The 24,075-nt window shown below is 43.8% G+C and overlaps 1 protein-coding gene across 1 annotated transcript; it reads left to right on the forward strand.

Annotated features, from left to right (window-relative positions):
• Positions 1-289: 289 nt before the first annotated feature.
• Positions 290-14,199, forward strand: LOC139322413 (SLAM family member 5-like; the record flags this gene model as incomplete). The annotated part of the gene is made up of 5 exons (XM_070951512.1): positions 290-305; positions 9,221-9,418; positions 10,348-10,611; positions 13,754-13,870; positions 14,087-14,199. Coding segments are annotated over 5 exons (708 nt in total), but the record flags the coding sequence as incomplete, so codon positions are not given.
• Between the last annotated feature and the right edge of the window lie 9,876 nt (positions 14,200-24,075).

The following is a 24,075-nucleotide window of genomic DNA, read 5'->3' on the forward strand; positions in this document are numbered from 1 at the left end:
TGGGAGTCTGAGGGTCAGAAATGGGATTCTTGGAAAGTCACGTGGTCCAACTTTGAACGTTTTCTGTGGCCCTGCAGGAGTTTGTGGAAGAGAAGAACTGTATGGTGATCTGGGGTACTCTGTCACTTTCCGATTGATGAAACCTCCACCCTATCAAAATATTTACTGGAGACTTCCGGTTTGCGAGCTTCGGCGACGGCGGTGATTTTTTAAAGACCGCCAGCCCCGCCGCCTGTAGAGCCGCCCCGCGAACGAGGAGCGGCTCGAAAACTCCGAAATCTCGAAGATTGCAGGAGCAGAGACAGCAGGGTACAGGTTGAGCCCCTGTAACCCCCCCAGGGAATTGCTTCTGGGGGTGAAAACAGGAGCGGCTCCCTTCCAACCTGCGGAGACTCCGGGCGGCGTGGGACGATTCTGCCTTCAGCAGAACAAGCCGATAGCAGCAAACTTTTAAAGTGAGAGGAACTAATTCTAACAAATAGCGGAAATATCAACTTGAATTCAGAAACCTGAAAATTGCAAGTATTAGTGCTTTATTGACTTTTTTAAATCAAAGAGAAAGTGAGCGAGTGAAAGTGATTTGAAAAAATATGGCGTCCAGCATTTGAGTTAACGAGCTAGTGAAAGTGGATTTGTGAAGCCTCCCTGCTTTGTTACAAAGTTGAAAAGTTGCTACAAAGTTGTTCTACTTAAAGAAAAAAAATTTTTTTTGCTAAAATTTGACTTTGCTTTACTTCAGTTTTACTTGATTAAATCTGGGGGACTTTTTTAGAAGTTTCTGTGGAAGAGGGAAAGGAAAAAGAACTTCCCTCTTCAGAAAAACTAGCTTACGTGGCACGATGGCTTCAAAGAAGCAGGAAGGGAAGGCATCAGGGGGGGGATCCCCCACACACAAACATCAAATGCAACTTCCCCCTGCTCAACAGCTACAAACTCAGAAAAAAGAATTTGATGTGGGAGATTTAAAAGAATTTATTTCTAAAACTTTGGATGACAAATTTCAAGAATCTCAACAGGAAATAGATTGTAAACTTCAAAAATCACATGAGGAATTTTTGCAGGAAATTAATGAAGTTAAAGACATGGTGAAACAGAATCAAAATATGGTGACCAAAAAAATATCAGAAGTGGCGTCTGGCCTGGCAAATTTTATTGGGAAAGTTGATTTTAAACTTGAAGAATTCAAATCAGAAGTTAATGTTAGGATGAAAGATAATGACTATAAAATTGATGAAGTTGACAATAAAATGCAGAGAATTGAAGATGAGATTGTCATGATACAATTCCGGGCGATGGAATTTGCCATACGGCTTCGGGGAATTCGAGAGGAGGAGAGACAGGACTTGAGACAAGTTTGCTCTGAAGCCCTGGCTAAGATTTTACAAGTTAATCCTGATTTGGTATTTCATAAAATAGATAAAATCTACAGAGTGAACTCTTGGGTGGCCAGACAAAGACAACTGCCTAGAGATGTGGTCATATACTTTACTGAGAGAGAAATTAGAAATGAAATCCTCCAAAAATCTTTTCACACCTCTGTACAAGTGGGGGGCTCACGACTTGTAATTTTTAAAGAATTACCTCCTAAAATGCTGAAAGCTAGAAAGGAATTTGGTTTTCTTGTTAAGGAATTGAAAGACTTACAGATACCCTTCCGGTGGGATGCACCAGCTGGGATAATTTTTAGATATAAGGGAGAAGGATATCGGTTGAATACCGTGGAGAAGGCACAACATTTTTATAGTACTATTCTTAAGGAAAGAACACCATCTCCACGTACATCTACAGTTTTGGAGATTAAGGAGAGTGAAGAGAGGCAATTGGAAGAACAGTCTAAGCAGGAATTAGAAGTGCAAGGTGCAGAAGGAGGTTTTCTGAGTGAGCCCTTGTTGGATTCTTCTCCAATTTTGGATTTGATTCAGTTGACTGAAGTTAAAGATCAACGTATAACTAGAGCTCAATCCAAGTTACTTAAACAAAAGCAACAACAACAACAGGAAAGACAAGACAAGAAGGCAGCTAAGAGTACCCCACAAGAGAGTGGAGCTATGGGAGGAGCAAGATCGAAGCTCTTGGATGAACTTCAAATATTTTGCTCTGCGCTCCAGAAACAGGCTGATGACTCTTAAGTGTCTATCTTGGAATGTTAATGGGTTGAATTCAGCACAGAAAAGGAAGAAATTATTTACATATTTGAAACAATTTAATAATGATATAATATGTTTACAAGAAACGCATATTACAACTCAAGATCAAAAATATTTGATAAACTCAAAATTAGGAGCACATTATATATCTTCAACTTCGCAGAAAAAGAATGGTGTGGTTATTTATGTAAATAAAAAATTAACAGCAAAAGTTATAGAAGTAGATCAAGATGGTAGGTTTGTAGCAATTGAATTGCTCACTGCAAATGGTCAAATTCTTTTGATTGGAATTTATGCTCCCAACCAACAACAGGATTATTTTTACAAGATGTTACATACTAAAATATTGCAATGGGACTATAGATCTATTTTACTTATGGGAGATTGGAATGGAGTAATTGATTCTAAATTAGATAAAAAGAGCTTGGCAAAGTCTAGAATTAGACTACCGCAGACCTTTTTTGATATGAAAGAAGATATGGAACTAAAAGATGTTTGGAGAATACATAATCCAAATGAATTGGATTACACTTTCTTTTCCGATAGACATAGATCCTTTTCTAGGATTGATTTTATCCTGTTGTCAAATGATCTATTTGTTAAGACAAAAAGAACAAAGATTTTTCCAAGAACTTTGACGGACCATAGCCCTGTATGGATAGAAATCGAGATGGATAAGGTTGAGAGACGTTCTTGGAGATTAAATGAGAACTTGTTTAGATATGAAAAAAATACAATAGAACTTAAAAAGCATTTGAAAGAATTTTTTGAAATAAATTTGAATAAAGGTACTCCAATTGAAATTGTTTGGGACGCAAGTAAAGCTTATATGAGAGGGGTACTTATCTACATGAATTCTAAACATAGACTGTTCCGACAAAAGAAAAGATCTGAGTTGGAAATGGAAATAAAAAATAAAGAACAGTTACTTATTAAAAACCCAACAGATGAAAGAATACGAAGCGCTATAAAACTTTTGAAAGACCAATTTCAAATGCTTATGGCAGAACAAGTTGCAACAAGTTTACAATACGCGAAGCATAATACATTTTGCAACGCTAACAAACCGGGCAGATGGTTGGCTTACACACTGAGGAAAAAACAAAGTATACGGACTATTGATAGTATTGACATTGGAGGGAAAGAAATTTTTCAACAAAAATTAATTAAAGAAGCTTTTGTGGATTATTATACTAAATTATATGCCAAAGAAGAGGTGCAGAATGGACTTATAGAAAAATATTTAAAGGATAAGAGAGTTACAAAAATTACTGATCAACAAAAGGAAAGAATGAATTATCCTATAACAGAGGAGGAGATAATAGCAGCAATTAAGCAGCTAAAAACAGCCAAAGCTCCTGGCACGGATGGTTTGACTGCAGTGTATTACAAAACTTTACAAGCTGAAATGGTGGGACAACTTAGAGATTTATTTTGCAATATTCAACAAGGGGGTAGAATACCCCCATCTTGGACAACTGCTTATATATCTTTGATACCAAAGGAACAAGTTGGTCCTAAAAAACCAGAGAACTACAGACCAATATCTCTTTTGAACACAGACTATAAAATTTATGCGAAGGTGTTAGCCAACAGGTTGATGCCAGTAATCCAAAAAGTGATTCATGAGGACCAAGCGGGATTTATTGAGGGCAGATACATGAAGGACAATGTAAGGCAAGTAATAGACTTATTGGAATATCTTGATAAGAATAAACAGATTTCTGCAGTGCTGGTTTTTTTGGATGCGGAGAAGGCCTTTGATAGAGTGGATTGGAATTTTCTACTAAAGACTTTAAAAAAGATGGGCTTTGGGGACCAATTTATACAGGCGATCTCAGCAATTTATCAAGAGCAAAAAGCACAGATTATTATTAATGGAAGTTTGACGACAGAGTTTAAAATTGAAAAAGGAACAAGACAGGGATGTCCGTTGTCCCCACTTTTATTTATTTTAACATTGGAAGTCTTGCTAAATACAATACGGGACTCAAAAATTCTGAAAGGCATAGTGATAAGGCAAGAGGATTATAGAATAAAGGCATTTGCAGATGATCTGGTTGTTACCCTATCACAACCAATGGAATCAACAATCCTGATGAACGACATTATACAAGACTATGGTAGAGTTTCAGGTTTTAGACTGAATTCAAAAAAGACTAAAATGATAGTTAAGAATATGACACAAGATCGTAAACATGAGCTTGAAAGGAGGGCAGGTTTTGAAATTGTACCTAAGGTAAAATATCTTGGAGTTCAGGTTGCAGAATCAAATATGAAATTGTTTCAAAATAATTATGAGGTGTTGTGGCGAGAGGTTCAGAAAGACATGGAGACTTGGAAAAAGCTGCAACTGTCTTTACTTGGAAGAATAGCAGCAGTTAAGATGAATATTTTGCCAAGATTTCTGTTTTTGTTTCAAATGATTCCGGTGCTTAAAAGTGATAAACAATTGAAAGTCTGGCAGTCTGGCGTGAATAAGTTTGTCTGGAACGAGAAAAAGCCGAGAGTGAAATTGAAAATTATGCAAGATGTTCCAGAAAGAGGAGGTCTTAAACTCCCAAACCTACAGTTATATTATGATGCAGCAGCTTTAACTTTAACAAGCGATTGGTTTGGAAATAAGAAGGCTGGAATATTGAATGCAGAAAGTTTTGATCTTGAATTTGGATGGCATGCTTACTTATTTTATGATGATAAAGTTGATAAAGTATTTAAAAGTCATATACTCAGAGATTCTTTGATGAGAGTTTGGAAGAAGCACCGACTCAAATGGGATTATAAAATACCGCTATGGCTGGATCTTGGTCATACCTTGTGGAATACAAATATAATGTCACTCGGGGGGTTTTTATACAAAGAGGTTCTTTTTACAGATGCGGGCAGATGGCAGCTGAAGACATTGCAGACACTGTTGGACGAAGGGATTAATTTAACCTGGTTACAATATAATCAATTACAATTGAGATGGAAAGAGGACCAAAAAACTGGTATTATATTGCATGAGGAAGAATTAGTTAGACATATAAGAGAGAAAGGTCCAATGCATATTAAAAGGCTTTATAATGTTTTGTTAGAAAGGGACTCAGAAACTGAATTAGTTAAAGATTGTATGATTAAGTGGGCACAAAATTTTGAAGAACCAGTGATGTTGGAAACATGGGAAAAAATTTGGGTTCAGAATGTTAAGTTCACACAGTCGCAGAATTTGAGGGAAAATTTTTATAAAATGTTTTATAGATGGCATTTGGATCCTAAAAAGTTGTCATGTATGTACCCTAATGTTCAGCCAAAATGTTGGAGATGCGAATGTTTGGATGCTACGTATTATCATGTATGGTGGACCTGTAGGAAAGTTAAGGCTTTTTGGATAAAAATTTGGTGGGTCATGCAGAATGTTTTGAAGAAAAAAATTCAATTTTCTCCACAATTGTTTTTATTGGGTATAGTTAAGGGTTTTACACGGGGTGAAATAAAACTAATATTGTATATGATAACAGCAGCAAGATTGTTGATAGGTAAATATTGGAAGAATGAAGCTTTGCCTACTATCGAGGAATGGACTTTGAAGATGGCTAGTTTTGCAGAGATGGCGAAGATTTCAGCGTATTTAAAAGATTGTTCACAAGAGACTTATGAATGGGAATGGAAAAGGTGGATAGAATATGTTCAGAACAAATACCAAACTAGAAAGTATCAAATAGCTTTTATTTGAAAATAATGTATTAGAAATATTTTAATGTAAAGAGACAAAGAGGAAAAATTATATAGGGGGAGGGATGGGTTCAGGTTTATATATTAGTGTTATTAGTTATGAGTATGTAATAGGGAAGTCTGGGGGGGGAGGGTTAGGGAGGGTTAGGGAGGATGGGAAGTTTGGGGAGGGAGGTGGGGGGGTGAAAAAAGGGGTGAAAATGTAATTGTAAAACTTTTGCAATAAAAAAAAAAAATTTACTGGAGTAAAGGTATCGGCAACAACTCCATAAATATTACTTCCCGTGGTGGCACTTCCTGTTTGCTGTTTGTCCCCGCTGGACGCTCCTCTGGGATCGTCGAACCCACTGCCTGTAAGAGCCGCCTTTTTCAGCGGAATGGCGGCTCGAAAAAACTCCGTTTCCATTAGGAAACGGAGATAGAGCCGGCTGGGGTGGGTAGAGTCCTCTGCCTAATCCCAAAAGTTTTTTATTTACTTTTGGGAGGGAGCGGAAGAGACTCCCCGTATCCCCAGCCGACGCTCCGGGCTCTGGGAAATCTCTGCTACATGCAGAGCTAGGGGGCAAAAGCAAGCCTGTAAATCTGTCAAATAAATTAATTAAAGAAGATATGAGCTGGACCTTTGATCCTGAAGCGCAAGTATTCCTTTTATTCTATTTTGCCTAAGAAGTGAAGTGAAGGGAAAAAAGTTTTTTTTTAAAATGGCGATTGCTGCTGCGGCTTGAAGAGAGGCTGAAAGGGAAACTCCTTCCGTTTTCAATTACAAAGTAGCAGAATGAATACTTTTGGCTGTAACTGAAGGCAAAATCTCACTCTCATTTCTGTTTTTTTTTTCTTTTTTCTTTTTTCTCTTTGAGGATTTGATATTGATCTTGGTTGGAAAAAAGTTTTTTTTTTCTTTCTTTTCCAGTAAATTTTGTCTGCGTGGAAAAATGGCACTGAGACTTATAAAACTAGACAAACAGGCAGTGGGGGGGGATTCCCCCATTAATAAATTACATCAACAAGTTTTAACTCTCCAGTCACAGAAACCTGACTTTAATATAATAGAATTTCTTCTTGAGGAGATTGTAAGAAGGGATGAGATTGTGAATCAGCAACGTGAAAAATTTAAGTTGGAAATCAAAGAAATTGGTGAACTGGTGAAATCTAAGTTTGGCTTTTTGGATCGAAAGATTTTAAAAGTAGCTAATGGCTTAGCAGACTTTATGACTCAGTTGGAAGCAAATACTAACTCTAAAATGAAAGAAACTGAGGAGAATTTGGATGACAAGATCCAAAAAATTAAAAAGGATTTGGCAAACATTCAGGATAATAGTTCAGAAGACAAACTTAAAATGGAGGCTGATCAAAAGACTGTTATTGAAGAAAATGTACAACAGAGGATTGAAAGAGAAGTTTTAATGATCCAATACAATTTTACAGAATATGCAATTAGACTGAGAGGTTTGCAGGAAGATGACAGAGATGATTTAAGGAAGATATCTTCTGAAATTCTGGCTGGGATTTTAAAGGTTCAACCTGATGAAGTGTTTTGCAGGATTGACAGAATTTATAGAATAAACTCCTGGTTGGCAAAACAAAGGCAATTGCCTAGAGATGTGGTGATTTATTTTACAGACAAAGAAATTAGAAATAATATTGTCCAGAATTCTTATGACTCTGCTTTGCAATTTCGTGGAAGAAAGATTTGGATTTTTAAGGAACTCCCGCCCAAGATGTTAATGGAGAGGAAGAAATTTGGTTTTCTAGTGAATGAGTTAAAAAAAAGGAATATTCTATTTAGGTGGGACGTCCCAGTTGGTTTAATATTGAGACACCAAGGAGTAAGATACCAACTGGATACAGTCGAAAAAGCGGAAGAATTTTATCAAAAAATTTTAAAAATAAATTTAACATCTTTAGGCATAACACAGGACAAGCAAAAGGAGTTGGAAATAAAGGGAAAACATCAAATTAAAGAGGCTGTGGTAGATAAACTGTCTTTGGACTCCTTGGATACCCCAGCTGGACTGTCTATAAATTTGAGAGCAGTGTCATCTGATTTTAATGTGATGAACTATCAACTTACAGACAAGTGCGTAAATCAACCAGTTGATATACAAGTGAAGGAAAAGACATATGAGATAATAAAACAAAACCAACAAGATCAATTTACAAAGCAGAATGACAACCGATCAGCTGATACACAACTTGTAGGAAGGAAATCTGGATGGAAATGCAACCCGCAAAAGAAAAAGAAAAGAAACAGATCTCGTAGAAATAGTAGTTTCTAAACCAAGCAACAGTGAAGCCAGGGATTTAAAAAAAAAAATAAATGAATATGTGAAAAGATATTGGAGGCGAATTATTGTTTAATACTATCTTGAGGAAAGTGGCAGATCTCTGCAATGCCGTGATTTTGGGATGTGGAAAGAGCCTTACATTGTTGGATTTGAACTTGAACTATCTATTTTGGATTTCTCTTACCGATAAATATATTATAACTATTTTGAGTTACAAGGCAAGAGAGTCATGCTGGGGCATGCAGAAGATCTGGCTGTTACCCACAAAGATGATGGGGATTTATAATCCTGATGAAAACCACAATTACAACTATATGGAATATAATTATAATGTCACTCGGGTGGTTGTTTTTATTTTTATATATACATGAGGATATTCATTATTGATGGGGGCAGAAGATGACTGAAGATTTTGAATAAACTGTTGCACCAGGATGCTATGTTACCCTATTATGGATGATGGATTTAACAATCTAGTGGAAAGACATCAAAGAAGATACTAAATGAATTATAAATTTAAAGTTATTGTCTTTTTTTATAAAATGGAATGTATATATAGACATATGTATATTTTAGCAGAGTGGGCAGTGGATTATATTTAGAATTGTAGTGCATGGTAATCTTGCAGGAAACTGGGTTGAAATAGGCTAGTTTAGTGATTGATTAGTTTAAGAAAAAGGATTTTTAAGTCATATATTTTGGGGAGTGGAAGAATCGGATAGAACTGAACAAATGTTAAATTTGGAGAAGGCTGCTTTGAAATGTTAAATTAATATATATAAAAGTAAAGGTTATGTTGTTGTAATAATAATAATATTTTATAAGTTTGGGGGAGGAGAAAAAGGGTAGATTGTGAAAAGCGGAGAAAAGCGGAGTTATAAGAATACTTTGCTAAGGGTCAGTACTTTGAGGAGTGAGTAAGGGCATGGTAAAATATTATGTAATTAATTATGAATTAGCTTATTGTTGTGAAGAAGAAGTCACGGGGGGGATGGGTGGTGAGGGGGGGTTAGGGAAGAAGGGAGGAAAAGGGGGAAAAACTTGTATTTGAAAAACTTTTTCAATAAAAAAAAAAAAATATTGCTGTGGTGAACTTTCGGGAACCATGTCGTCTCCAGCGCTCCCACGCAGCCTATCAAAACCGATTGTGGGTCTCTAAGGACTGCCAAAAACTAGCTCTCATGAATCTAAAGAAAGAGGATGCTGGCACATACACGGCAGACATTGTTTTACAAAACACAACTGCAAAGGAGTCCTTTGACCTGCGGGTGCGTATTAAGTATCCCAGCCATGGCAGCAAATTCCTGGCCTCCCTCCTTTGCCCAGGCTGATGTGGAAGGGTGGGGGGCTTTTCTTTTGAGGGGTGATCTTTAGGTATCCAGTTTCTGCAGAGATGAACTTTTTGGAGGGAGCCCAGAGCTGATTTTTGGATAGCTCTTTCTCCATTTTTTGCAATGCAAATTAGTTCAAGATGTTTTGATCAGGCTGAGCCTTGCTTATGTTCCCCCGCCCCTCCACAAATCTACCATTTTGCTCCCTGTCCCACCCTGCCCACCATCTTCCACACCAGGAGATTTGGTTCGGCTGAGGACTTGCATTTCTACGATGGGTCAGAAATGGAGTTCAAGCCGTGTCCTGCATGCTCTTCCCTCTGGAAGTGGGACCATGGGGATCCGTCACAGCTCCCTCCAGGCTTCCCTCCCACAGGGGCATAGGCTGCATTGGCCAGACCATGTGGGTTCCCAGACGGGGTAGCAGGGAGTGGCTGGTGTGCTTTGAACCTGGGATCTCCAGAGAGGCAGTTTAGGAGTCTGTCTGTGGATCTGGTGGGACTGGTTGGAACCTCAAAGACTTTGGGGGAAGAGTCAGGGGGTCCCTGAGGGTCCCTGAGCCTGGAAGGTTATCATCTTGCCCTCAATCCCTGGTTTGGTGTAAGGAGGGCTTGCTGGAAGGCAGAGGGTGGGGTGTGGGGTGCCTGCCCTCCTGTATCATGGTGGCCATAATGTGTCATTATGATGTGAGAGGGGGGATTGTTGTGGTGTTGTTACTTGTGACAGAAATGGATGAGACGTATTTTCCTTGCTCTAATCTAAGCAAATCTATGGATTGACTCATGCCGTTGCTGCTTCTCCTTCCTCTCTGGCCTCACTGTGATTTTGTGGTCTCTCACAATGTGATGTGTCTCTCCATCTCCTGCTCAGGAAAGTTGCCAGACTCTGAGTTACGACTGACCTGCATTTCCAAGGGGGCTGGAAATGGAACCTGGCAGCTGATTTGCTCTCAAGAGACCTGGAAAGGCGAGGTGAACTTCAGATGGATCTCAGATTTCTATGCCACAGATGAAACCTTAGGGAGTTCTGTGATGGAGCTCACCTCCCAAGACCTTGAACTAATAGTCACCTGCGAGGGAGAAAGCAAGGATAGCATAGCATCCAGGACAGTCACCTTAAAGGAAGTTTGTGCTGGTAAGTTTTTCTCTCCATGAAAGAGACTTTTGAATCAAAAGGAGCCTCATTGCGACCACTTCTCCTCCTGTGACCGGAGCCTAGTGGATTGGTCCACTTCCTTAGGCACAGGTTGACCACTGAGTGGGACTGTTTCCATTGCTTTATACATTTAACCACTCATGATCCAAATGTGTGTTTCCTGACCACAGCAGAAGTCCCCTCTGGGCATCTTGAAGTTGCAAATTACCCCTTTGCCCTTCCTTCCAGCAAGTCTTAAATTTCCCCTTCAGATTACTGATTGATCTCTGTTCCTGTCTGGGATTGGAGGGTCTTCTGGCCAAGCTTCCCCTCTTCTCCTTTCCTGTGTTGGTTGTTGTGATTATCTTAGAGTCACACATGGGTCTTTTGACCGGGAAGGAACAGCCTTTTATATGATCTCTTTCATGTTCACTCACTCCCCCCTCTCAAAGGGGGCCATTCCCCATTCAGAGTCTGCCCTGATCCCCATTCTACATGTTTCCCCTGGCTAGTATCAGCTTTGCAAACTGCACTCAATGAGACAATGGGAAAAAGGGGTTTGGACAGAGCCTCTGGGTCAGTCTCTGCCTGACACAGGAAGGTCACCCTTGCCTCCAAAGCCAAATTCCCCCCTTGATTTCTGGACACCTCCAGTTGAGCTGGCAGCAGGACAGAGGCAGCTGAGAATTGGGATGAAAAGGGGCCACACACATTCAACAAACAGTGTTTGTCTCCAGAGAGTTATGCTAGAACACACACACACACACACACACACACACACCGAGGGGCTTTAGGGGTGTCTTACCCCCACAGTGTTTGTCTCCAGAGGGCAAGTCATCTATGTACTAAGTTTGGTTGGAATTGCTCAAGGCATTCCAGAGTTATGCTTGAACATACATACATACATACATATATACATACATACATACATACATACATACATACATACATACATCCTTATATATATAGGTAGAGAGGGATAACATGGAGAATTGCAGGATCTGAACTCCCCACGCAGAAACATTAGGTTAAAAGTCACTTTTCAAAAACCCTCCCAATTGTCTGGTGCAGTGGGAGCCAATCCCAAGATGTGAAGATGTTGTGGGAACTCCGAGCTGAGAAGGTGGTAAGAAGTTGTTTCAGGCACAGCAGTCTGGCTCCTCTGGAATTGAGATGAAACAGATGGTCCCAGGCTCATCCCTCCCCCCACCCATTCCCAGGAGCAAGGTAAAAGACACATCACAGAACTTCCCTCCAAGCGCCCCACCCTTCCCTCCAGAATGGCAGTGTCCCTCCAGTATATGGACAAATGTATTGTAGTAAAGAATAGAGATGACTCTTTTACACACACACACACACACACACACACACACACACACACACACACATCTGGGTGCCAAATCTCAGGGATGTATGTGAGACTCAAAGGGGTTGAGGCAGTACTCCAAACTCTCATTGTGTGACATGTAACTGGAGAGGATTATCAAGGTCTGGATGGGAAGGATCAGGCTCAGGCTCAGGCTCAGTCCTAGCAAGTCTGAGTGACAGTAGATTCAGGGATCTTGTTTCCATGGGGTCACACTTCCCTAACCTCTGTGTCATTCAGGGGTCCTTATGGACTCTTGGTTTGTGTTCAGCTGTGCCCAGGAGGGCTTAGCATACATCCATCTCATGTGACAATCACACTAATTCCTGCCACTGTCACACATGCTGATCCAACTTGTGTTGGGACCAGCCTTTGAAGACCGTGCAAGAGCTTCAGCTGATCCACTGGGGGTCAGCACAAGTAACTGTGGGTACAGATTGGTGCACCCTGGTAACACCTGCTCTGGTTGCTTGACGGAGTCTGGGTGCGTGTCAAGACTGACTTATACTTCCACCTATAGTCTGCTTTGCTTGCAGCTTGACAAAGAAAAGGGAGGGGGTGGAATGGAATGCAAAGGTAGGGGGAATGGCATCCCATGAGACGCTGCTCCCACCCCAAGCAGATGTCCCAGTGCGGTTGCCTGGTTCCCATAACAAAATGCACAGGAGTTATTGGTGGATGTAATGGACCGTGGGTGGCCGGTGGGAAAAGTGGGGGATGACCTATGCTCGCTTTTGCATGGGAAGCCCAGAGCTGATTTCACTTCTTCCGTGCCAATGTGGTTTATTCCATAAAGTTTTATATTCTTGGTAAAATAATGTTGCGGGAATTTCTTTTTTTGGCTTTGCCAAGTGGATGTCAGTGTTCCAGAAAGCTTCCACGCTGCCACTGGACAGTTGACATCAAACCAGCTCTCCAAATAGCAGCCCACTTGGACCCCACCAGGAGGTTGGCAGTTTCAAGATGTTGGCAACCAACAAAGAAATGGAAGGGTGGGAGAAGCCAAGGGAAGACTCCTCTCAAGAGACCCCAGTGGCAGCCAAGCCGAAGGCCCAAACAGAGGGCTGAGAAGCTGGAGCAAGAGCCCGTGCTCCAGAGGGAGAGAGTGACAGAAGAATCAGCGAGCCCCAGCAGAAGCAGAGGATCAACCTGTCCCCCCTGGAGTCACAGTGATCTGGGGGAGCAAGTGGAAGGCTGGGCGAGCAGCCAAATGAAAGTTTGGGGACAGATTTATTTATTTATTTATTTGTTGGTTCGATTTAGATGCCGCCCTTCTCTGGAGACTCAGGGCGGCTTACAATGCGTTAAGCAATAGCCTTCATACTTTTGTATATACCTGCTTAGTAGGGCTTTTGCCCCCCCCCCAAAGCAGTGTTCTTTTTTATACAAAGTCAGCTTATTGCCCCCACAATCTGGGTCCTCATTTTACCTACCTCGAAAGGATGGAAGGCTGAGTCAACCTTGAGCCTGGTGAGATTTGAACTCGCAGTAATTGCAGGCAGCTGGTGTTACTTAACAGCACTTTAGTCTGCTGTGCCACCAAGGCTCTTGTTATGATGAATGGTTCCAGAGACATTAAGATGACCTGTTGATAAAGGAGGGTTTGGCGTGGAAGGGGAGTAAAATCTACATCCCAGCCAGCCAGAATGATATGTCCCATTCCAGGGGCTGCTTATCTGCCTGGGCCTAGTGCTTCTTCTGCTGCAAATGCAGACAAGCACCTCCATTCTCTGGGGCCTCCTGAAAGGATTAACAGGGGCTGTTACTCTTTTTCAGGACAGACCAAGAACCTTTCAAGGCTGCCTCTCTGGGCCCTGCTGTGCCTTAGCAAAGTGGGAAATCTTCTCCTTCTTGGCTGTTTGGGGCTTCTTCTGGTGGTGAAATCCAGAAAAGGTACCATTTTAAGGAAGCCCTCCTGTGAAAACCAACTTTTCCTTTTCCCTCCTCCCTCTCTCCCCTTCCTTCTCCCCTTCCCTTCCCTTCCCTTCCCTTCCCTTCCCTTCCCTTCCCTTCCCTTCCCTTCCCTTCCCTTCCCTTTGCTTTCTAGACCTCTACCTTCTGGTCCATCCTGTCTACTAAAGCTCAACCTCTACTTTGCTTTCTACTTAGCAGCTGGAGGAAGGAGGATGCTGGTCCGATTCCTGCCAGCCTCCCAGAGGAGACCACGACCACCTGCAAGACATCCCAGCTCCATGTCAAACCCAACTGATGGATGCGACTGATGAACCTTCCCCAGTTCCTTCGCTTCAGATGTCCGTGGTCTTCTTTGATGGCTTTCAAGAGGGTTCTTTGGGACAAGGGTGCTTGCTTCCATGGGCAACTCACTGAAGATGATTACCAATTTGGCTATTGGGGGGAGGGCTCAAAAGGTGGCCACAGGGCTAGTCCATGTCACTCTGTGTGGCCACTCCCTTCTTTCCTTTCCCACATCCCAATTGCCCCAGAAACTGCCTCATCTGCCCTCCCCCCCATCACAAATAAAACCCACTTTTGCTGCTTGATTCTTTGTATAATATTCAGGAGTATTCCCTGTTCTTTTCTCCACCACACTGTTGTGAGGGAAGCTGAGGGAGCTTCCACAGCTAAAGATCATGCTGGGGCCTCAGAGAGCCTTCCCTATTCTCTCTGGGTGTTTGAGGGGGCTGCTACCCTGGTTTTCCTCCCCTCCATCTTTCCGTCTCAGCCCCGACTCCCTATTTTCAAACCCACCCTTTGTTTCAGTCATTTTACTCTACTTTACTTCTACATAAAGATTCAACTTGATTGCATCCTTGCACGCTGCCTTTTCTTGGAAGTGCCCTCAACGAACCATTGATCTTCATGAGATCCCTCACAAAGTGGTAGCAGAGGATGGTTTGAGGCAATGCTTCCAAGCCAGCAGAAGCAAGATGCCTGGAGGTTCCAGCAAGAACCCCCAAGAGATGGATGGCAGGAGATCCCCAATTGTGACCAGAAGTCTTCAATCAAGAATGGCAGCCTTGCATCCAGTCCCAGACGCTAGCTTCGATCCAGAGGAGGGTACAGATGATCTCTATGCCCCCAGAGATCCGAGCAGAGCGCCAGAGACCCGTTCGCATGCTTCCCTGCGATTGCAAGCCACAGAGGAAAGCATGGAAGGCCAGCAGTCCACCATGGACTGCCAGGACACCAGGTAGGTGGCCAGGGACCGGGCCACCCCCAGCTTAGACCGGCTCACTGGCGAGGAATGCAGAGAGAGGCTATGAACACTCCTAGCAACCCAAGGGACACCAGGAACCCAGCCATGTGGGACACCAGCGCTGGGGGCCTCTGGACACTGGGTAAGTCCTTCCCCAGTGCCCAGGAGGCTCCCTAACATGGTGCCGGCCACCCTGGGGGCCCCCGGGGTCCCGGAGCTTTTGGCGGGAAAATTCCCACCAAATCGCAAGCTGTAGCTTCCGGGGCCAACTGGAAGCAACATGGCGGCCCCTAGGCTACCTACTTCAGAGAGGCTTGGTGGGCCTCAGCTAGGCCACGACGCCCAGCAACCGATGGCAGCCAGCTGAAGCAGCATGTAAACGGTCAGCCCCCCCACAGGCAAGCCTCGAAGTCTGCCCAGCTGCACCTGCTGCAGCGGGCATCAGGGCCACAATCCAAGCCCTGGTCATGGCCCTGGAAACCACGACCAACACAACCTTGATGTCAGGGGTAGCCAGCCCCCCTCACTACCCCCAGGAGACCAACGAGGGGGGGCATCCAGTCCAGTGTGACCCGCACCTCCAGAGAGTCTCAGAAGAACCCCTGGGGGCTCCAGCCTTCCCAACACCCCCACCGAGGCAATGGAGGACTCACCTCGATGACTTCAGGGGGCCTCCAGCCGAGCCTCCCACCTCCGACGATGGCTGCCTCCTCCGGAGTCTTCAGGACCAGCGGTGGGCCCCTCCAGGGGCTTTTCTGGCCCCATCCTGCAGCCTTCACCCCCTGGTAAGTGTTCCAGTACTGGGAGGGCTTCCAGAAGAATCTTCAGAGCTCCACAGGCCTGGGCTCAGGCCTGGCCCTGAAGCACCGAGAGAGAGGTTCACTCCCGTCGGCTCTTGGGCTGGAATGAGCTCTGAGCATGCTCAGTTCACTCCAGCTGAAAAAGAGAAAAATAATCAGAGAAAAATACCTATATTCACCAGCAGAGGGATCCCTCTCCCATTTACTTCAATGGAACCCAAGCAAAGGTACCACAGACAGCAAAATACTACTGTATTTTCTACTCCTATTTACTCGTCTACCTCTGCACTCCCGAATAATTTTGAGAAATTACATCTGGAGGGTGAGAACTTCAACATATGGAATAAAGAGATATGTCTCTTAAAAGAAGGAACCCTAGAAATGGTTTTAGACCCCCAACCTTTCCCTTGGGGCCTCAAGAAGAGTGGTACCACAGGAAAGCCTATACCACTCTACTGAGCTCACTGGATGCTAAATTTTACCCCAGCATTCCAGATGGGCTCACGGCTGGTGAGATTTGGGGGTTGTTATATAGCCTATTTAATAGTGATAGCTTGGGCTCCACCACAAGGCTTACATCGGAGTTCTATAACACCAAGCTGAAATCTGGAGCTAGCATGGTTGAACACCTGGGAAAGTTGAAGGCACTCAGGGCAGAACTGGTGCTCAGGGACTACCCCGTGACTGAGGCCAACATGATTGCTGTTATTCTGGCATCCCTGGACAAAAGTTGGGGCAATTTTATTGTCTCACTAGAGGGAACCAGGAAGGAAGCCATGACTCTGTCCTACCTCACAGGGAGGTTCAATGAGGAAGACAGGAGGTGTAAAGATGCAGGAGAATACACCAGGGCCGCAACTCAGTGCATCAATAGGAGGCACCAGAGTTCAGAGCAGGTTAACGCTCTACCCAAGTGTTTCATCTGTGGCTCTGAGGAGCATCTGAAGAAGGACTGCCCCCATTACCAGCAAGGACCTAAGCATGGTTTCAATCAAGGAAGGGGAAGGGGGCAGAGAAGGGGGCCTGGCGGGGGCAAAGGTGGTGCTAAGGGCAATTTTGTGTGTACTACTTACCTAACCCCCGCCACAAGGGCTGATGGCCCTATTTGCCTCTGGTTACTGGACTCTGGGGCTTCATCTTACATTGCTAACATGAAGCAAGGCTTTAAGAGGTTAAGGAGAATTAACTCCTCCATCAAGGTTGCTAATGGTAACAATGCTTTGGTTGTTGGGGAAGGCACTGTCTCTGTACCAGGGCTGGGCAATGTTGAAGGTGTGTTGCATGCTCCCTCTATCGCCAATAACCTACTGAGTATAACCAAGTTTTATTTATTTATTTATTTATTTATTTATTTATTTATTTATTTATTTATTTATTTATTAAATTTTTAAACTGCCCCCTCTCCCGAAGGACTCAAAATTAAATCCAAAATGGCTCCCCAATTTAAAACGCTTTACCCATAACCCTATAATTAAACAAATTTAAAATTTCCACATTTAAAAGGGGGAAGATTTAGGCCAGGTTATGTGATGATGGCAGGGTGGAGGTATTGTTTTGCAAAGGGGGAGGTCATGTCACTGGAGACAAAAAGGTCATAGGGAGTGTTACCATTATAAATGGTTTGCCATATTTCTCCCCCAAGTACCCAGCTACAGGAGACAGCTCACGGGGTGCCACTCCAGAAGGGTCCTGTGCGCAGAGAGAGAGAGAGGCCCCACAGCCAGCCCCCAGGCTGTCAAAGGGGCGCAAGGCTGAAGCAGTTGTGCCCATACCGCCTCAGCCAGCCCCACGGCCTTCCAAGGCCAATGCGGGCAAGAAACCCGAGCCTCAGCAGGCACCTAAGGCAGGTAAGCCCAAAGAAGGGCCTAAGGTGTCAGCACCTCCCAAGACAACCGGAGCCAAGGGGGTGTCAGTGGGGAAGCCACTTCATACCAAATGTGCCCACCTCTTACATCAGAGGTTAGGCCATGCCAGCTTCCCAGTGATCAAAAAGATGGGGGAATTTGCTGAGGGGATTCACCTCCAGAATTGTGAGGTATTTCTGGACTGCACCATCTGTAAGAGGGCAAAGAGGAAGGCAGCCCCAATACCTAAGGTGTGACTACGTAAAATCCAATACCCATATCAATTAGTACATGTTGATTTGGTTGGGCCATTTACATCATCCCTAGGGAAAAGGCAGTATTTCCTCACTGCTGTCGACGACTTCTCGAGGTACGGCCATGTGTATACCCTCACAGAAAAGTCTGAAGCCTTTGATGCCATAAAATCACTGTACAACTACGTGGAAACTCAGTACAAGACCAAGATCGCACAGCTGCAGAGCGACCATAGGGCCGAGTTTATGTCCTGAAAGTTCCAGGACTGGGTAAAGCATAAGGGCATACACCATTTTCATACAGTGCCTTTTACTCCTGCGCAGAACGGTGTGGTTGAAAAATGAAATGGTGTCCTGCAGACTATGGTGCGTAGTCTGATTGCAGATGCTGGGGTTGCAGAATCATACTGGGCGGAAGCAGTACACTACACTAGGCCAATTACACCCTGAACCACACCTGGAGCAGCGTTGTGAACCAGACCCCATGCTTTCTGGTCCACAGTAGGAAGCCATATTTGGGGCATTTGCGTGTATTTGGCTCCTACGCTTGGGTGCACATCCCCAAGCAGCTGTGGAAGAAGGGGAGATCCGTCTCCCAGAGACTGAGGTTCTTGGGCTATGCCCTTGGCTCCAAGGCCTACCAATTCCTGGGAGAAGGGGGCAGGACTGTGACCTCCCAATCTGCCTCCTTCGAAGAAGACTCCAATTGGACCCAGATCCACTCAAATGATCTGGGCCCATACATCAACCGGCACAGTAAGGCCGCACCAACCACGATACCGCCCGAGATAACCACAGACCCTGCCACTGACGAGATCAAGGAACAGGATGAAGAGGTCAGGTCCAGCGATGCTTTAGAGGCCCATGATGCCCAACACCTGGGACCGAGGGCCTCCACATCCTGGTCGTGAACAGCAGTCGGCGAGAAACCTGCAGAAGAAAAGGGTGGTGACTGGCAGGAGGTCAGAAGGTCAAAGAGGTCCAACAAGGGGGTCCCACCGAAGAGAATTGACATTGGTCACGTTGTGTCTGTCAACAGCGTTGTGGTCATCCCAAAGACTTTCTCTGACATCCCGGAGCTGCCCATCGAAGAACAGGAGAAGTGGCAGCTCGCGATGGAACAGGAGATGGAGAGCCTGAGAAAGCTCAAGATCTTCACCCCCAGGCAACCACCAAAAGAGAAGAAGGTCATTGGCACAAGGTGGGTTTTCAAGGCCAAACCACTTGCCAGTGGCCACTACCTGTACAAGGCCTGCTTGGTAGCACAGGGGTTCGCCCAACGCTACATGGAGGACTACATAGAAACCTATTCTCTGACTGTCCGGGCAGAAAGTGTCAAGGCCGCCCTCGTAACTGCAGCTGCTCTGGGGAAGAAAGTCTACCAATTTGACATCCAGACGTCCTACCTCCACGCCAACTTGGACCGGCAGATCTACGTGAGGGCCCCTCCTGGTTACCAGCAGGAGGGGGGAAAGACATGGTTGCTCCAAAAGGGACTATATGGCCTCAAGCAGTCGGGGAAACTCTGGTACGATTGCCTTAAAAAGGGTTTAGAGCAAATTGGCTTCAGGGCATCTCATGCAGATGAGTGCGTTTTCACACGTGACACCAAAGGTGATACAGAATGGGTTTTGGTCTACATGGACGACCTCCTATATGTAGGGCCTGGCAAGGAAAGGTGTGACGAATTTGCCAAGGCCCTGGGGGAAAAGTTTACCCTGAAGTCCTTGGGGCGGGTTGACAGGTACCTGGGCGTACATATCTTGGCCACTAAAAAGGGATTTGCATTATCCCCCCCCCCAAAAAAAAATTGAGGAGTTGTTGGCCAAATGCAAAATGGCGGAGTCTAACTCAACGCATAGCCCCATGCAAAGTGACTACTATGGCCATAATGACAAAGACAGCCCTGAGTTCACAGATAATAAATTATATAGATCTGTGATTGGCTCCTTGCTATACATTAGCAATTGGAGCAGGCCTGACATAGCTTTAGCTGTAAATCTATTGTCCAGGCATGTGGAAAACCCAAAGGAATTCCACTGGAATGCTGTCAAGAGGATACTTAGGTACCTCAGGGGCACGGCCAATGCCCTCTTTATGCTGGAACCAGAGAAGGGGAAGCCGGCCCAGCTCTCCGCTTACTCGGACGCAGACTGGGCTGGTGACACCAAGAGTAGACGGAGCACCTCTGGTTTCCTCATACTGCTAAATGGCTGTCCTATCCATTGGCATGTTAGGCAGCAAAAAATTGATTCTTGCTCCACGGCCGAGGCAGAATATGCCAGCCTATTGGACACAACAAATGACTTGATTTGGTTCAATGCTCTGGTAACGAGCATCTGGGCACCTCCTACTCTGCCCATCCAAATTCAAGAAGATAACACGGCCGCAATTGGAATCTCAGGGGCATACACGGCGGGCTCTAGGTCACGCCACATAGACATCCGCTACAAGAATGTCAGGTAGCTTGCCAGAATGGGGTTTGTACACATCAAACATTGTAATACAACCGACCAGTTAGCTGATCTGTTCACAAAACCTGTGCCCATTGACCGACACAACCTTCTGTGTAAGCGTTTGTGTTTGCTCCTGTAAACGACGCATCTGCATGTCTATGACACCTGCTCACCCCCTCACTCATACTCACTGGCACCTGTCATTGGCTGGCAAGAAGGGGAATTGTTAGGTGTTTTGTGCCAGCCATGGCAGTTTCTTAAAAGGCCACCAGATGGGAGCAAAGAGGCACCTTTGATCCCACTGCTGGGCCAAAGGGCTCCGGCCCCTGCAGCCCCATTGGGGAGAGTTAATGGCCCTCCGGCCCCCTCACACTTTGGTAAGGGAGAGTCCAGGGGCCCCTATAAGAATCCCTGCACAGGGGCTGCTCTTTGGCTCTTGTTCTAACTTCCTACAGGACTGAACCATGGGCTCAATCCAGGCATGGAAGCCTCCATGCCAGGGAACTCATTTTACTCTACTTTACTTCTAAATAAAGATTCAACGTGATTGCATCCTTGCGTGCTGCCTTTTCTTGGAAGTGGCCTCAACGAACCATCGATCTTAGTGAGATCCCTCACATCCCCATCATCTTTGCTGGTCAGAAAGTCAGAAAAGGGGGTCATGGGACCTCGGGACACTGCAACCGTCATAAGTACATGCCAGTTGCCAAGCCTCTTGAGCTGAATTGTGGCTGTACGTCTAGGTAGCCCAGCCCCAGAGACGAGGCAGGCCCCAAACCTCCTGACCTTCCCCAAGAGCATGAAGACTCAACTCTGCCAGCTGTCTGGGGGCCCAAGGGGGCCCTGCAAGCCATGGGGGGGGGTTGGGGAAGAAGGAGCTTCCTCTCCTTTCAACTCTGCAATTGTCCCTTTTGCCTTTTTTAAAAAAACAAACCTGTTTGGCTTTTTTTTAAAAAGACTTTGTTTTCAACTGCAGCTTTTGTATCGTTGGAGAGTTTTACCAAAACTACTACAACACTTCAGCAATGATGGGCAGTGCAGAAACTGGACCCCCCAAAAAAATCATATATACAAGTAGTCCTCGATTTACGACCACAACTGAGCCCAACATTTTTGTTGCCAGTTGTTAAGTGAATCACTGCAATTCCTAAATTAGTAACATGGTTGTTAAGTGAATCAGGTTTCCCCCTTGGCTTTGCTTGTCAGAAGGCCGCAAAAGGGGATCACGTGACTCCTGGGACACGGCGACTGTCATAAATGTGAGTCACTTGCCAAAGGTCCAAATTCTGATCATATGACCGTGGAGATGCCAGAATGGTCATAAGTGTGAAAAATACTTTGTTCAGTGCTGTTGTAATTTGAACCAGCACTAAAAGAACGGTTGTAAGCCAAGGACTCCATAAGAATAGAATAGAATAGAATAGAATAGAATAGAATAGAATAGAATAGAATAGAATAGAATAGAATAGAATAGAATTAGAGAGTTGGAAGGAACCTTGGAGGTCTCCTAATCCAACCCCTGCCCATGCAGGAAACCCTACACCAGTATATCATATCTCATATATCTCATATCTCATAATAAGAAAAATTAAAAAACCAAGCTCGGTAGCAGACTTAGCCAATCAAAGAACAAAGTTGATCAGCCTTAATCTTGGTTAGGTTCTTTTGAGATCTAGCACGTTGAGGGACACCATCACACTGAGTCATTCCATAGTGACCCCTAGTTTTGCTCCCCATAATGTCGCTAATGTTTTTTGTGTTTTTTTTTTGAGAAACTTTATTGAGATTTTTTACAAAAAAGAAAAAAAACATAAGTGTACTGACATTTTCAGTTAGTATCAGATGTGCAGTGTTTTAACTATATACATAAATAATACTTGGTGATATTTCAAATCACTTTTTACCGTTATTTAACACACCTTTAGGTCTTTCTTTCATTTTATCATGCATCCACTTGTACCACCTTTCCCACACAATATAATAAACTGACTTCTCATCATCGTTTAATTCATGAGTTAATTTAGTCATCTCTGCTCACTCCAATATTTTCCTAATTGTGAGCTCTTCTGGTGGTTGGGTTTTCTCTTTCCAGTACTGTGCGTATGCCAATCTGGCGGCTCTAATTATGTGGATCATTAAATGTATCTTTTCCTTTCCATATGGCTTCTTTACTATTCCCAGGAGAAATATCTCTGGTGTTAATTCAATATCTTCGCCAATTATTTCATATAACCATCTCCTGATCTTGTTCCAATATTCTTTCGCTTCCGGGCATGTCCACCACATGTGAAAGAAGGTGCCTTGACCGTGGCCACATTGCCAACAATTAGGATGTATATTAGGGTATATCTTTGCTAGTCTGGCCGGGGCTAAATACCATCTATGTAGCATTTTATAATGGTTTTCCTTGTATGTCGCAGCTGTAGTCAATTTAAGATTCCTATTCCATGCCTCCTCCCATTCCCCAAAATTTATATCACGCCCTATATTTTTCTCCCATGCATTTATTTGATTCTTTGTGATATCTTCGGACTTGTCATCACCTAATAAATAGTTGTATAGTTTGGCCAGAATCTTTTTATTTGTTCCCATCAGGACTTTATCCAATCCATTTGATCCAAGTTCTAAACCGTATTGTTCTTTGTCTTTCTGATATCTAGATTTTATTGGTGAATAGGTCCACCAATCTAAAGTTATTCCTTGCTCTCGTAAAGTATCATTTGATTTAAGATTCCCTCCTTTGTCTAAGATATCTTTGTATCTGCCCATTTTCTCCATCCTCCATCTATTGGGGTGGATCAGGGCCTCCATTGTTGAGAGCCAACTTGGAATTTTTTTGTAATATCTTTGCCTAATCGGGGTCCATGTTTGTATCAATGAGTCTCTAATTTTGTGTCTATGGAAATGTGTCCTCCTTTTCTTCTCCGTGTCCCAAATATGGGCGTGCCACCCTTTTTGCAAATCGTGGCCTTCTAGGGTAAGAATCCTCTCATTTTCCAGGGTGATCCAATCTCTTATCCAGACTAGCTTAGCTGCCCTGTAATATATTTCCCAATCGGGGAGTCCAAATCCACCTATATCTCTTTTGCCCCTTAAAATTTTAATAGAAAACCTTGGTTTTTCCCCCTCCCATATAAATTCTCTGATGATTTTGTCTAATTCTAAAAAAAACTTTTTCTCTAAATTTACCGGTATGTTTTGGAATAAAAATAGTATTCTGGGGAGAATATTCATCTTAATTGTGGCTATCTTGCCCAAAAGTGATCATCTTATTTCTTCCATCTGTCAAGGTCTTGTTTCATCTTCCTAATTAGGGGAGTATAATTGTCGTCTTTTAAGGTCGAACATCTTGATATAATCCAAATTCCTAGGTATTTAATTTTTTTGGCAACCTGTAGTCCTAATACTTGTTTTTCTGTCTCTCAGTTGTATTCTTAATCAATACTTTGGTTTTGGTTTTGTTCAATGTGAAGCCTGCCACCTCTCCATATTTACTTAATTCCTCTAGCACTTTTGGTCCTGATTCTATGGGGTCTTCAAGGATTAAGGCTACATCGTCTGCAAATGCTTGCGTCTTGTAAATTTCC

Source organism: Pituophis catenifer, unplaced genomic scaffold (assembly GCF_029215685.1).
Source record: "Pituophis catenifer annectens isolate HBS135680 unplaced genomic scaffold, rPitCat1.0.hap2 SCAF_10, whole genome shotgun sequence".
Classification (NCBI taxonomy): domain Eukaryota; kingdom Metazoa; phylum Chordata; class Lepidosauria; order Squamata; family Colubridae; genus Pituophis; species Pituophis catenifer.